The sequence below is a fragment of the Phytophthora sojae genome (genome assembly GCF_000149755.1).
Source record: "Phytophthora sojae unplaced genomic scaffold PHYSOscaffold_9, whole genome shotgun sequence".
NCBI lineage: Eukaryota > Oomycota > Peronosporomycetes > Peronosporales > Peronosporaceae > Phytophthora > Phytophthora sojae.
Window position 1 is genome coordinate 298,178 of NW_009258123.1, and position 13,934 is coordinate 312,111.

Below are 13,934 nucleotides of genomic sequence, written 5' to 3' on the forward strand. Positions count from 1 at the left end.
CCTGTCTGCCTCATTGACTTGATCTCACTATGCTCGTGCGGGACAAGCCCGGTGTGCACCACACATGTATGCCTTCCCACAGTTCTGAAATGTGCATAACGCGACCAATTTTGATGGGCATTGCATCCCGCCCGTTACAAATTGCTTCAGTATCGGAGCCCTTGTCTCGTAGTGAATTGATCACTTCGCAACAAGACCCCTCCCTCCGCCCTCCCTGTTCTACCCGCCCTACCTCCTGCCCCAGTATGGACGACCACTTCGACGTGGAGTGGCGCCAAGACGCGCTGGGCCTGCGCTTCACGCCCAACCAGAACGACCAGCCGGTGGTGTGCCAAGTGCCGCCCAACGCCTGCGCCGCCGTGCTGGCGTCTCCGCTGGCCGTGGGCGACGTGCTCGTGGCCTTCGACCTGCAGCAGTCCGAGGGCATGCAGCCCGTCAAGGCCTTCGACCAGCTGGTGACGGTGCTGCGGCGCGCCAAGCTGCCGGTCACGCTGCGCTTCCAGTCGCGGGAGAAGGAGATCCCGCCCAAGGTGGACGAGGCCGACGTGGCCCGCAGTTACGTGTTCAGCTGGCTGCCGCAGTCGCCTCTCGGCGTGTCGTTGGCCATGGACCCGTGCTCGCTGCACGCCGCCGTCACGGCCATCGACCCCAACAAGATCTCGCCGGCCTTCCAGAACCTCATGCCGGTGCTCGGCGACGTGCTGGTTGCTATCGCCCCGGACAGCGACAACGGACCAGTGACGCGTCTCGACGAGATGCGCTTCGAGGACATCATCCAGACGCTGCGCCAGTTCCCGCGGCCCTGCCGCCTCACCTTCGCGCGGCTTGCGGAGGAAGACTCGTCGGGCTCGGACGAAGAGAACCTGCTCTTCCCATCCAGGCCCCTGGCGCCGATCACGCGACCCAAGGCCACCTCGTCTTCGACCGACGGAGGCGAGGAAGCGACGGACATTCTCCGCCCCCCGTTCCTCATGCGACCGCAGACCCGCCCCATGTCGCGCTCCAGAGCGGGTGTACCCCCTCCTACTCGGAAACTGATCCCAATCTCGAAACGCCAGAGCTTCCGCATCGACAAGCCGATTCCCGATGGTAGGTCTCACGCTGGTTCCAATGCGTCCAACGACGGCAGGGCTCACTCTGGATCTACCGCGTCCAATGGCGGCCGATCGCATGCGGGTTCCACCGCCTCGAACGACGGCCGACCGCACTCCGGATCGAATGCAGATGACCGCGGGTTCTACACCGTCGTGTACAGCGGTGGAGCGGTAGGCCTGACGCTGCGCGACTGCACGCAGGACGACAAGGGCTTGACCAAGAGCAATGACAAGACCAACCGCACGAATGGCTACACTGTGGCAATCCGAACCGTGACGAACCCCAACTCCGCCCCCGGCCTGGAGAACGCGACGCCGGACGACCTGCTCATGGCCATCGGCCAGAAGGACCTGCAGCACATGTCGTTCGACCAAGTTCGCGCTGAGCTCGGAGCGATCCAGGGACCGACCCAACTTCTGTTCAAGAAGCGCAAGCGCGTCACTGCCAGCTCCTCGGGCGCTTCGCTGGTCGACACGTTGCTGCTCTTCCTCGTGTAAGGAAGAAGCAAAGGTGAACATCCAGCCAGCCCTACGAATCGTGTCGAATGGCAAGACACGATAGATTTTGCACGTCTTGTATGTACGTGACGATGTCAATGAAAATATGAAACCCTGGTTTGAATTGAATAAATGGGCTTTTGCTCGGAGTGTGTGGTGTTTTGGTTTCCCCAGCTATTCCTGCACCCTAACGGCTCGAATCTCTTGATACGCTGTGTATTGGATCCGAATTGCGATGGCCACAACGACGTTCCTCTGGCATGTGACGAGGCATGCATTGCGGATACCTGTACAAACCTGAAAGGCAACTTGGCCTTATCAAGCTCGACTATAGACATGGCTACATTTCACAACTTGAAGTTGCCTTGCGTCACGACAACCGCGTACATGTAACAGCATTGCACTAAGCTCACTCAGGCCAAGCTCCAAGTCTCTGCTAGCGTCCTCGCCTCCGCAGCTGATTCGCTCCCCCTGTGCTCTCGAATCTCTCGTTTGGGCTAAGAATGCCTCGCCAATGCTGGTTGATGGCTTGTGTGACTGCACAAGGCCAACCTATTTCCAGCCCTATTAGTTACCCGCCTCCCATTGGACAAAATCCAAGGCGGAAAAACGAACTCAGATATACTTAGTAAAAGTAAGGGGGTCAAAGACTTTGACCCCCTCAAAGTGCTCATATCAAGCTACTCGACGACCCCCGCGCCCTTGCTGCATGCCCGAGAGCTCCTCTTCGTCCTCGTCCTCCTCCTCGACCGCGCCGCCCATGCCCAGCAACGAAGAGAGCGTCGCGCTGCGCGCCTCGGGCCCGAGCAGCAGCTCGCTGGCGTCGCCGTCGCGCGCGCGGCTGCTGGCCTCCGCCGGCGTGGGCAGCGGCCCCGCCGCGCCCGACGAGGCCCACGCCGTGCGCCTCAACGTGCTCAACAGCAGCGTACAGGAGGCGCGCGATGCGCGCAACTCGCGCCTCATCATGTGGGCCATCTCGCTCGTGAACGTGCCGCAGATCGCGGCGGCCGTGGCCATCCTGGCGCTGCACTGGCAGAGCGAGACGCTGTGCTACCGCATCCAGGTCTGGGTGCTGCTGCACACGGTGCACCTGGCACTCACGCTGCTGCTCGAGTGGACGCTCTACTACCTCAATGGCGCGCGCAGCAACAGCGCCATCCGCCTGCGCGAGCACTACATGGCGCCGCTGAGCCAGCTCAAGTACGGGCTGGACCTGGCCGGTCTCTTCTGGTTCCTCGTGGGCAACATGTGGGTCATCAGCGACGGCGCGCGCTGCGACGACGGCTCCGCCATGTACCAGTTGGCGCTCTGGATGATCGTCATCTCGTACGCCAAGATCTTCCTGCCGTGTCTGCTGCTGCTGGCGCTGCTGCCCGTGCTCTGCTTCTGCCTGCCCTGCGTCATCCGACTGCTCAGCCGGTTGCAGGACCCCATGAGGGGCAAGGGAGCCACCAAGGAGGTGAGCTGCCTCGTAGTCATTATTATTATTGTTACGGTTGGAGTAACTTACAATGTATTTTATTGTTGTTGCAGATTATCGACCGGTTAGAGACCAAGACGTACAGTGCCAACATGTTCCCGCCCGAGGACGCGTGCTGCTGTATCTGTCTGAACGACTACGAGCCGTCGCAGAGTCTGAGAGTGTTGCCGTGCGAGCACCATTTCCACAAAGACTGCGTGGACGAGTGGCTGCTGGTGAATTCCACGTGCCCGACATGCCGCAAGTCCATCTTCGACCCAGCAGGGCAACCCGAGACTGCCACTGCGACTAGCGAGGAAGACATGCTACGGCGCGTGTGATGGCGAAAGCCGTTTCTACCCGCCAACTCCCCAAGGACAAGTGATGCAACAATATTTTCTTTTTATGGTGTTGATATTCCGGTAGCCCTCCTCCCAAGATTGATTTTAGGGAGGCTGAACGTGATGTCTCCGATTTTTTTGCGTGCTGAATTACAAGCTATGAACTAAACAACTATACGGTTGGTGACGCTGAAAATACAACTTCTGGGTCGGCAGCCTCCACCGTTGCCTTGCACCGCTGCAGTAACTCTGTACGCAGCACGCCAATTCGGTGTCAATGAGCACCCCAGTACCAAAATCCGAGTTGAAAACCAACCTTGCAGATTGCGTGTGCTTTCACTGATGAAGTTTTTCACTCCGATATCATCATCGTCCGTGGTGCCAAACTCGTGCTCGCTGGCAAGATCGGCAGCCAAAGGCTCGTCATCTGAGGTACCTGAGGACTTCCCAAAGTCATCAGCCGAAATTTCTTCAAGGAGTCGGGTGAGTGTGAGTGCTTCGCCGTTCAGAATGAACAGGTCTGGAAAAGCCTTCGCTATCTTTGATTCGGCACTGCTGTCGATGGGATTCCCGCTGAAGTCGAGGACTCGAAGACTTGGCAACTTCAATGGAAAAAAAGTTAGTGAGAGGTTTTCGAGGAAACGAGTATCAACAATTTGCACCTTTGTCGACAAAGCAGTAAAATTGATGCTTCGGATCTGGTTGTTCTGCTCATTTCCGATAGAAAAAAGGTGGGTATTAAAATATGGTACATCGACTTCAGGTGCGATCGTTGAGTCTTACCGCAACTGAAAGCTCTTCTAGCAGAGGCAAACGTGGCATGCTGTCTGTTACATAGGTATAAACAAACATGCAACTATTAGCAAAAGTTATCCAATATTTTACAAGAAACTCCATTTTTCATTGCCTACGAACCGAGTGAAGTCAGTTGGTTGTTGGAAATGTGAAGACAGCGCAGCAGTGGCAACGAAGGTAGACCTTCCAACGAGCGCAGCTGCAGTTCACCATGTGAGACCCTGCCGAGACAATTACCATTTTCACGAAAGACTAAGCATACCTCATTATGGGCCAAGCTGAGCTCCAGCAGGTTCAAACAGGACTCCAGCTGAGCCAGGTACCGGATTCGCATCTTCGAGACGTCCAGCAGCGCCACCAAACTCACATCGTAGTGGCCGCTACGCTGCTTGATGACGTCCGCGGTCAGCTCCATGGCTCTGCAGGTGTCGACTTTTCACTCGTTTCGGTTCCCCGACTATCCATGACAAAAATACTCGAGCAAGAGAGCCCAATGAGTCAGGACCAAGAGCACAAAGCCACGGGCGAGCGGGGTGCAGGCCACCTCGAGCTCTCTGCGTCGTAGCTCCGGATCCAGTCAACGCCTTGCAGTAACTTCAACTAGAGCTCCGGATGCTTGGAAACCTCCTGCTCTCGGTTAATGGATGAAGCTGTGGCGAGCCGTCGGCTGCGGACGACTCAGCTCGAGGGAACGTGTTCCGTAAGCACGATCGCGAGCTCTGTTGTAATACACGAGCTGGCACTCCACCACGCAGGCTCAAGGATGGAGAGACCCCGCCTTACCTACCATACCCACTTGAGGCCAGCTTCACAGTAAAATCGTGGACCTTTGTCGACAGCCGCCGACTCGACTGCTTCTGCTTCTGCTTGGGGCAGCACGTTGGCTTCACGCTCGGTTTAACAGCGATCTGCGTACGGTACGGCTAGTTCAAGACTGGCATCGGCCGACACGCAAGGTTCGCTTCGCTTGGTCGACTTGAGCGTAGATCGCCAGAACGAGTCAACTTCAAGCAGGGATGAGCAACGGCTACGCTGGCCTCGCTCTCCATGGCTCGGAGCTGCTGCCCGCCGTCTTGCCAAGACACCAAGACTCTTGGTGCTGGCAGCAAATTGCTGAGGATTGGCACTGGCCGTTTGACATTTTTGCTGGAGGCCTTGCACTCGCCTTCGTTCGTTGAGCTGCTTTGGCGTTTTGGCCGCGATACGAGGCGTATTACGACCGGCGACAGGCAGCTACGAGCGACAGCAGCAGAAATTCTAACGGCGAGCAGCAAAGACAACGCACCAGCAGACTCGTTCCAGGCAACTTCAACCACCACCCTCGGGACCGAACTTCGACTGAGATGACAGTACATCAGCCGGCGCCTTATTTGCTGTAATTGCTAGGGAGAAGATACTGCACCATCGGCGCTACTTCAGAGCTGAGCTTCAGCGTCGGGGACTCCCGGCTCAAAGGGTCTCCCTCCATGCAAAGTGCAAGGATCTCCCGATAGTCGACACTAGTCAGCTGTGCATTTCACCATGCCATGCAGTGCCGCGGCAAATTAAACACACGAGATCTCTATGGTTTATCACCATGCCGTCCCGCACTCCGATATCCATCGCTGTTGCCATCAACTTGACGCTGGGAGGGAGGACGGCTCTGATTTCCATCCAAACCGAGCTTTTCGCTAAACGCGCGTGCCATCGCCTGACACGCAAGGGGCTGACCTGGAACCGTTTAACGACGAGTCTCTCGTGCATCAAAGCTCCCGTCGCTCGCCGCCACGCAGAAACGGGGCCGCTATATATCGCTTCAACCTGCGTCCCTGCACACAGGAGACCACCACGGGCAGCTCTGCAGCTCTTACTCGATCGATCCACGCCCTCCAGAGCTCTCATTCCTCAATTGGCGGCGTCGCGCGCACCCCGGTCTCCTCTTCCTTCCTCCACTTTTCTCCACACTCTTCGACTGCCAGCGATGACCGATCCGTCCGTGCAGCGCGTGACGCCTCCCGCTAAGAACTGCGGCGGCAAGGTCCGCGGCGTGCTCGTCAAGCACTGGACGGTGCCCGAAAAGCACCGCTCCGAGCAGCAGGACGCGGCCGAGGAGTACCTGCTGACGGCCTACCTCTTCGGCAAGTACTGGACGCTGCCGTGGATCAAATTCAACCGCTGGTACCTCTTCTGCGCGAGCTTCATGGTGCAGTTCTGCATCGGCTCGCTCTACTCGTGGTCGGTGCTCAACAACCCCATTGACCTGCTCATCTACAACGACAAGACCAAGGGCATGGCCGTCAACGCCTTCTACATCGCCGTCGGGGTCTTCGGCACGTCCACGGCCATCATGGGCCCGTGGATCGAGCGCAACGGCCCGCGCGCCGGTGTCGTCCTCGGCGCCACCTCGTTCCTCATCGGGTGCGTCGTCAGCTGCATCTCGCTGCACGCCAAGTCCATCGTGGGGCTGTACGTGGGCTACGGACTCTTCTGCGGCTTCGGCAGCGGTCTCTGCTACATCTCTCCAGTCTCCGCGCTCCAGAAGTGGTTCCCGGACTACCGCGGCGCTGCTGCAGGCTTCGCTGTGGGCGGCTACGGTGCCGGCTCCGTGGTGTGGGGCAAGGCGTACCTGCCTATCATCGAGGCCACCAGCGTGCCCGACCTGTTCATCGTCGTGGGGTGCGTCTTCACCTTCATCCTGCTCTGCTGCGCCGTGTGTCTGCGCACGCCGCACGCCACGTTCCACGTGGCCGGGCTCAACATGCACGGAGAGGCGGTGCGCGAGGCGGAGGAGTCGTTCGCGCGCGGCGAGAAGATCAGCGTCATGTCCGCGCACGAGTACGAGTCCATCATGACGCCCACGGCCAAGGAGATGGAGGCGCTCGTGGACCCGAGCGCCGACCCGCACGACACCAACTCGCAGGTCAAGAAGATGACGCTGATCCAGGCCATCACGTCGCCCGACTTCATCTTCCTCTACATCATGTTCTTCGGCAACCAGCTCTACGGCCTCATCGTGCTGTCCAAGCTCTCCACCATGTGCACGACGCTCTTCGGCAAGACGGCCGACCAGGGCGCGGACATCGTGTCCATCAACGGCGCCTTCAACTGCGTGGGGCGCCTCCTGTTCCCGCTCATCTCGGATGTGATCGTGCGCAAATTCAACGTCGAGCACGCCTTCGCGCGCAAGTGCCTCTTCTACTACGGGCTGGTCTCGCAGATCACGATCATCGCCATCTTCCCCACGCTCATCCGCAACGAGAGCTACACGGCCTTCGTGGTGCTCGTCTTCCTGCTCACGCTCTCGTACGGCGGCGGCTTCGGCACGATCCCGTGCTTCCTCACCGACATGTTCGGCGCCTTCAACATCGGCGCCATGCACGGCTTCATCCTCACGGCCTGGTCGCTGGGCGGCGTGGCCGGCGGCCTGAGCTTCAACGCCAAGTACAACGCGGCCATCAAGGACGGCACGACGCCCGTGGACGCGTACGTGGACGGCATCTACAAGATCCTGATCGTCGTGTGCGTCACGGGCATCTTCATCTTCATGGTGCGCACCAACCCGCGCGACCGCTTCGAGAAGGGCTACCACTACAGCCTCTTCGGCAAGCGCGTCATCAGCATCAAGCCCAAGGACACGGCCGCGAGCAAGGAGGACCTGCTGCAGAGCGAGGCCTAAAGAGGGAGAAGAAGGAGGAGAAGACTATTCGTACTATGCTAGTATACAGTATGTAGCTGACTAAAGCTTCGCAGTGAATTGAACGATTTGTATGAACGAAAGCGCCCTCTGAAGGTGTTTTTGTTGAAGTTGTTGGCGGTCTAGCAAGATGCAGTCTCTCTTGTCCCGGTGTTGGCCCTTCGCTCGCTCGACGTTGACATAGCTTCAAGGCGCAGCCATGTGCTTTCGACTGACGGGAACGGGAACACCACCGCAACGATGGCCCACAAACAACTATGTACGACTCATGCTTGATACTGTACATACTGTACCCCCATCTTGTCGACGGCTGTGGATTGTGTGCGTGTGCGTGCATTGCATCCACGTGCCAACGATGGCGGTGAAGGTGGGCGAAGTGGTGCTGCAAATTGCAGCCTGCAATGCGAAGATCGCATCGCTTTGCCATGCTTGCGGTGGTGCAGCGCGGTGCGACAGTGTTAAACGGGCGAGGATGCCGCTCAGCACCTTGCGTTTCCGCGTACGAGCACTTTCGTTGACAGCTTTGAGTCACAACAGGGACGCGTTAAAAGAGCACAGTAGGTGATCATTATGAAGTGATCGCCATGGTCCATCCATGCAGGATAATATGTTGATCTCCACACGACGGAGGCTCTGCAAGCCCTCTACGTTTCCTGCGTCCATCGCCATAGCAGTCTGGAGACCCCGGCGTGTGCTTCGCCTTGTCGCTCGGGGCGGTGGCACCGTGCTGACCGTCGGCCCAGAGAGAGCAAAACTTGCTGGGCTCGATCCGACGAGGAGGATACTGTCGCGGTAGGTGTTGAAGTGGCACGAGTCTGATATTGGCAGCGACATCGCCCGACGCGCAAGGCGCGCGCAATGGTCGTGTTGACCGGTCCATCCCCTCACAGTCATCGTAGTCGCTGCGGTTTAACCCTTTTAACTGGACAGGCAGCAGATGAAGAGTACTGTAGCTGCGAGTCGAAGCCTACCACAGTGAGCGGCGCCGTTCTCCCATCGAAGTTGAGTACTAAACGAACCAGATACCAAGCAATAACGCGAGCACACTCGTGCCTTATCCGGGGCAGCATGTTGACCGATGTCGGCACTCGCTTCCCGGTGTCGACATCCACGCGGCTTCAACTCGCATTAATCTGCGCGTTACCGCGTCTGATGTCCGATGTCTGATTAATCAAGCCTCCCCAAGAGAGGTGCAACCACACACAAATACACTGCACTTGCGAATCCGATACGATCGACTTCGCTACGCTATGTGTTTTCAATAGAGTTATAGCACCGCCGCCATCCCGAGAAACGCAAATAAGTCGCTTCGGTCGCGTTGAAGTTGGATCCACGTTGAAGTCACCACGAAAAAAGCCCAAAACCAATGACTGCGGAACCCAACCAAGAAGAGATCGCTATAGCCTACGGCCGCTCACCACCATGAGCTCCAAACGAAGTCTTCGCCCCGCCATCCTCCGCTCACTCCTCAATTGGCTCGCTGCCCCTCAAGTCGCCCCCAAGAAGCCTCTAACCTCGCCAAGCTCTCGCCATGGGCGTGGAAGACCCCGCAACTGTCGACTCGTCGTCCAAGAAGACGTGCCTGCGGGCCACGCAGGACGCGATCGCCGGCCACTGGACGGTCCCACCCAAGCACCGCACGGCCGAGCAGGACGCGGCCGAGGTGTGGCTCTTCACCTGCTACCTCGGCCGCGACCGGTATTTCTCGCTGCCGTGGCTGCGCTTCACGCGGTGGTACCTCTTCTTCGCCAGCTTCCTGGTGCAGTTCTGCATCGGCTCGCTCTACTCGTGGTCCGTCTTCAACAAGCCCATCGACCTGCACGTGTACGACGACAACAAGGCCGGCCGGGCCGTCAACTCGTTCTACATCGCCGTGGGGGTCTTCGGCACGACAACAGCCATCATGGGACCATGGATCGAGCGTCATGGCCCGCGCGCCGGCGTCATGCTCGGCACGTCGTCGTTCCTCATCGGCAACATCATCGTGGCCATCGGCGTGCACTACAAGGCCATCGCCGCCATCTACATCGGCTACGGCATCTTCTGCGGCTTCGGCATGGGGCTCTGCTACATTTCTCCCGTGTCGGCGCTGCAGAAGTGGTTCCCTGACTACCGCGGGACTGCTGCGGGCTTTGCAGTGGGTGGCTACGGAGCTGGATCCGTCGTGTGGGCCAAGGTCTACCTGCCCTGCATTGATGCAGTGGGGCTCTCGTCCACCTTCCTCTTGATTGGCTGCGTCATGGCCTTCGCCATGTACGTGTGCGCCATCGTGCTGCGCTCTCCGCACCACGAGTTCGTCGTCAGCGGCTTGAACATCCACGGCGAAGCAGTCGAAGAGGTCGACGAGCTCAGTCACCGCGGCGAGAAGATCAGCGTGCTGTCCGCGCACGAGTACGAGTCCATCACGACGCCGACGGCCCAGGACGTCCAGGACATTGTGGAGCCCACCACGGCCACGAACACGCTGGTGCGCAAGCTCACGCTCATCGACGCCATCAAGACGCCCGACTTTTTGTGCATGTACATCATGTTCTTCGGCAACCAGCTCTACGGCCTCATCGTGCTGTCCAAGCTCTCCAACATGTGCGCCGACATCTTCAACAAGTCGGACGGCCAGGCCTCCGACATCGTGTCGATCAACGGCGTGTTCAACTGCTGCGGCCGCTTGATGTTCCCGCTGCTGTCCGATATCATCGTGCGCAAGTTCAACGTCGAACACGCCTTCGCGCGCAAGTGCCTGTACTTCTACGCGCTGGCGTCGCAGGCCGTGGTCCTCGGCACGATCCCCATCCTGATGCGCAACAACAACTATTCGGCGTTCGTGGCCGAGGTGTTCATCCTCACTGCGAGCTATGGCGGCGGGTTCGGCACAATCCCGGCGTTCCTGACCGACATGTTCGGCGCGTTTAACATTGGGGCCATGCACGGTTTGATCCTGACTGCGTGGTCGATTGGTGGCGTGGTGGGGGGCATCACGTTCAACCACACGTACGGCAACCAGATCGCCGACGGCTGGGAGATCCACGAGGCGTACATCTACACGGTGCACCGCATCTTCATCATCGTGCTGGTGGGCTTCGTGGTGCTCTTCTTCGTGCGCACGAACGCCGCCGACCGCTTCGAGCCGGGATACCACCTCAGCATCTTCGGCAGACGCGTCGTCAGCATCAAGGGCAAGCAGGAACCCAAGAAGGAGGAACCACTGCTGGAGACGGCGTAGTCGAGCACGAATGTGCAGGCGATGGAGTGGCGAGAAGGTATTCATAGCTGTAAAAGGTCAATTCATGTTGTACTTCATCCCAAATACATTTACCGGACCCCGGACCAACGGACCAGCGATTCAACGGCTCCGAGTTGAAGAATTACTCCAATACCGCCTGGTTACAAGTAAACAAATGCGCGCTGATCCATTGTTGAAGCTGTTGAAGCGTTGCCATCTTTGGCCAGCTGAAGATCCCACCGGAACGGACGCCAACTTCCTTGTCACTGCACTTGTACTATACCATATCGTTTTCCACACCATTTTGGGAAAGCTGTAACACAAGATAAGAACGCGTTTTGACGCTCTCTGCGTTCCCGTTCCCAATCGACAGCTCCCATCTGTAAGAATAAACAAGCACCCTTAGATCTCTTCTATCCACAAGGACCAGTTATTCGGTACCCCTTCAAGTAAAGCCTCGCCGCTCTCATTCCTCAATCGGCCTGCTCAAAGACAACGCAGCACGTCGATTGCTGGTCTCCCGGTTCTCCGAGCGCAATGCCCACGGTGGCGATGGAACACAAAACGTGCCTGCAATTGGTGCTAGCGAAGATCGCCAGCCACTGGACCGTATCGAGAAAAACCTGTTCACCGGAGCAGTACGACGCAGAGGAGTGGCTGTTCACGTTCTACCTGGGCAAGGACCGGTACTACTCAGCGCAGTGCTTGCGGTTCTCTCGGTGGTACCTCTTCTTCGCGAGTTTCCTGGTGCAGTTCTGTATCGGGTCGCTCTACTCCTGGTCGGTGTTCAACCGACCTATCGACGAGTACGTGTTCAGTGACCCGAAAGCCGGCTATGCCGTCAACGCCTTCTACATTGCAGTGGGCGTCTTTGGTACGACGACGGCCATCATGGGTCCGTGGATTGAACGCAACGGCCCGAGGTACGGCGTGGTGCTAGGCACGACCTCGTTTCTCCTGGGTCATGTGATCGTGGCAATCGGTGTGGCGCACAAGACGATCGCAGCGGTGTACGTCGGCTACGGGTTCTTCTGCGGGTTCGGTATGGGGCTGTGCTACATCGCCCCAGTGTCCGCTCTACAGAAATGGTTCCCCGACTACCGCGGCGCTGCTGCGGGCTTCGCTGTTGCGGGGTATGGAGCTGGTGCTGTGGCGTGGGCCAAAGTCTACCGGCCGTGTATTGAGGCGGTGGGGGTGTCCTCGACCTTCTTGGTTGTTGGCTGCGCGATGGCCGGCACCATGTACTTGTGCGCCATCGTCCTGCGCACGCCGCACCTCGAGTTCACTGTTGGTGGACTGAATATTCATGGTGAAATGGTCGACGAGGCCGAGCTGATGACGGAGAGCGAAGGCCGGGCCACGCCCAAGAACCAGTACGAGTCTGCGACGCCCGACAACGACATCGACTTCATTATCAGCACCAACGCGCAGGTGCGCAAGCTGTCGCTGATCGACGCCATCAAGTCGCCCGACTTCCTGTGTATGTACCTCATGTTCTTCGCCAACCAGATCTACGGCTTGGTTGTGCTCTCCAAGCTGTCGAACATGTGCACCGACATCTTCGGACGCTCGGGCGACGAGGCGGCCAACATCGTGTCCATCAACGGCGTGTTCAACTGCTTCGGGCGGCTCTTCTTCTCGCTCTCGTCCGACCTGGTGGCCCGCAATTTCAACATCGAGCACGCGTTCGCAAGAAAGTGTGTGTTCTACACGACGCTGGTGCTGCAGGTGGCCATCGTGGGCACTACGCCCATGCTGATTCGCAACAACCAGTACACGACCTTCGTGATTGAGATCTTCGTGCTGACTGCGAGCTACGGCGGCGGATTCGGGACCATCCCGGCGTTCTTGACCGACATGTTTGGTGCATTTAACATTGGAGCCATGCACGGTCTCATCCTGACAGCGTGGTCCATTGGCGGCGTCGTGGGAGGCATCACATTCAACAATACGTACAGCAGACAGATCGAAGCGGGGGTGTCCATCAGCGACGCGTACATCTCGACGGTGAACGACATCTTCGTTCTCATCCTGGCCGGCCTGGTAGTGTTGCTTTTCGTGCGGACAAATCCCATGGACCGCTTTGAGCCTGGCTACCACTTCAGCATCTTTGGCCGACGAGTTATCAGCATCGGAGGCAAGGAGGAACCTCCGAAGAAAGCGGACCCCACTGCTGCAGATCATCTAAGGCGTAATATATAGTTTTATTATTGCTTGGCATTGCTGGTTTGCTCCCACTTCTTGATGTCATTGATTTCGCCAGTCCAAATAACATGAATCATCTTTTTTCATGATATTCGAGCAAATGTCAGGTCTATTCTAGATCTACCACGAAGGCAAAAAATCGACAATGCATGGATAACCAAGGCCCGAGGCTTGCATGAGCCTTCTCTCAACACCAGCAGCGCTAGATAGCCCACCCACCACTCCTCAATTTACTTCGAGCACCACAAGTGACAACCCCCTGACGCGTCCGATGTCCTTCGCTCGCTTCGTCATCGGTCTATTACTGGCATCTCTCGCCGTTGTCAACGGTGCCGCCATCTTCCCGAACTGCAGCGCCGCTCAACTCGACACGATCAAAAACATCGCCCAAGCCACCCCTCTGGCCAACTACCTCGGCATCTGCAACGTCGTGGGCAACTACGAGATTTACCCGTTCAAGACGCCTCCCAACGGGGCACTCCAAGATTCCGTCTGCAGTCACCTGTTCTGCCGCACCGCCCTTAAAGTGTTCTACTGGACCTCGAACCTGCCCAAATGCTACCTCGATATCGACGGAGACTACTCGTGGACCCCCAACGCGCACTTTCAGAGGATCTGCCCGAAGATCTGGAGTGCGTGAAAAATATTC

At 58.0% G+C, this 13,934-nt stretch overlaps 7 protein-coding genes across 7 annotated transcripts; 6 read left to right on the plus strand and 1 right to left on the minus strand.

Annotated features, from left to right (window-relative positions):
* Positions 1-245: 245 nt before the first annotated feature.
* Positions 246-1,592, plus strand: PHYSODRAFT_522285 (hypothetical protein; the record flags this gene model as incomplete). Its single annotated transcript, XM_009536026.1, has 2 exons — positions 246-1,093; positions 1,130-1,592. 2 exons carry the CDS (start codon positions 246-248, stop codon positions 1,590-1,592), a joined length of 1,311 nt encoding a protein of 436 aa, XP_009534321.1.
* Positions 1,593-2,352: 760 nt separating this feature from the next.
* PHYSODRAFT_521400 (hypothetical protein) lies at positions 2,353-3,392 on the plus strand (the record flags this gene model as incomplete). The annotated part of the gene is made up of 2 exons (XM_009536027.1): positions 2,353-3,051; positions 3,126-3,392. The coding sequence occupies 2 exons, from the start codon at positions 2,353-2,355 to the stop codon at positions 3,390-3,392; spliced, it is 966 nt and encodes a 321-aa protein (XP_009534322.1).
* A 164-nt stretch (positions 3,393-3,556) lies between these two features.
* On the minus strand, positions 3,557-4,602 carry PHYSODRAFT_304993 (hypothetical protein; the record flags this gene model as incomplete). The annotated part of the gene is made up of 4 exons (XM_009536028.1): positions 3,557-4,099; positions 4,176-4,219; positions 4,308-4,386; positions 4,450-4,602. The coding sequence occupies 4 exons, from the start codon at positions 4,600-4,602 to the stop codon at positions 3,557-3,559; spliced, it is 819 nt and encodes a 272-aa protein (XP_009534323.1).
* A 1,486-nt stretch (positions 4,603-6,088) lies between these two features.
* Positions 6,089-7,861, plus strand: PHYSODRAFT_564140 (hypothetical protein). The gene has a single exon (XM_009536029.1). It carries the CDS (start codon positions 6,148-6,150, stop codon positions 7,840-7,842), a length of 1,695 nt encoding a protein of 564 aa, XP_009534324.1. The 5' UTR covers positions 6,089-6,147; the 3' UTR covers positions 7,843-7,861.
* Positions 7,862-9,391: 1,530 nt separating this feature from the next.
* On the plus strand, positions 9,392-11,080 carry PHYSODRAFT_523004 (hypothetical protein; the record flags this gene model as incomplete). Its single annotated transcript, XM_009536030.1, has 1 exon — positions 9,392-11,080. One exon carries the CDS (start codon positions 9,392-9,394, stop codon positions 11,078-11,080), a length of 1,689 nt encoding a protein of 562 aa, XP_009534325.1.
* A 537-nt stretch (positions 11,081-11,617) lies between these two features.
* PHYSODRAFT_521663 (hypothetical protein) lies at positions 11,618-13,282 on the plus strand (the record flags this gene model as incomplete). The annotated part of the gene is made up of 1 exon (XM_009536031.1): positions 11,618-13,282. One exon carries the CDS (start codon positions 11,618-11,620, stop codon positions 13,280-13,282), a length of 1,665 nt encoding a protein of 554 aa, XP_009534326.1.
* Positions 13,283-13,460: 178 nt separating this feature from the next.
* PHYSODRAFT_304997 (hypothetical protein) lies at positions 13,461-13,925 on the plus strand (the record flags this gene model as incomplete). The annotated part of the gene is made up of 1 exon (XM_009536032.1): positions 13,461-13,925. One exon carries the CDS (start codon positions 13,461-13,463, stop codon positions 13,923-13,925), a length of 465 nt encoding a protein of 154 aa, XP_009534327.1.
* Positions 13,926-13,934: the final 9 nt, after the last annotated feature.

Excerpts from the sequence above, each read along its gene's own strand:
- PHYSODRAFT_564140 (XM_009536029.1), top strand. The coding sequence starts at position 6,148 with ATGACCGATCCGTCCGTGCAGCGCGTGACGCCTCCCGCTAAGAACTGC.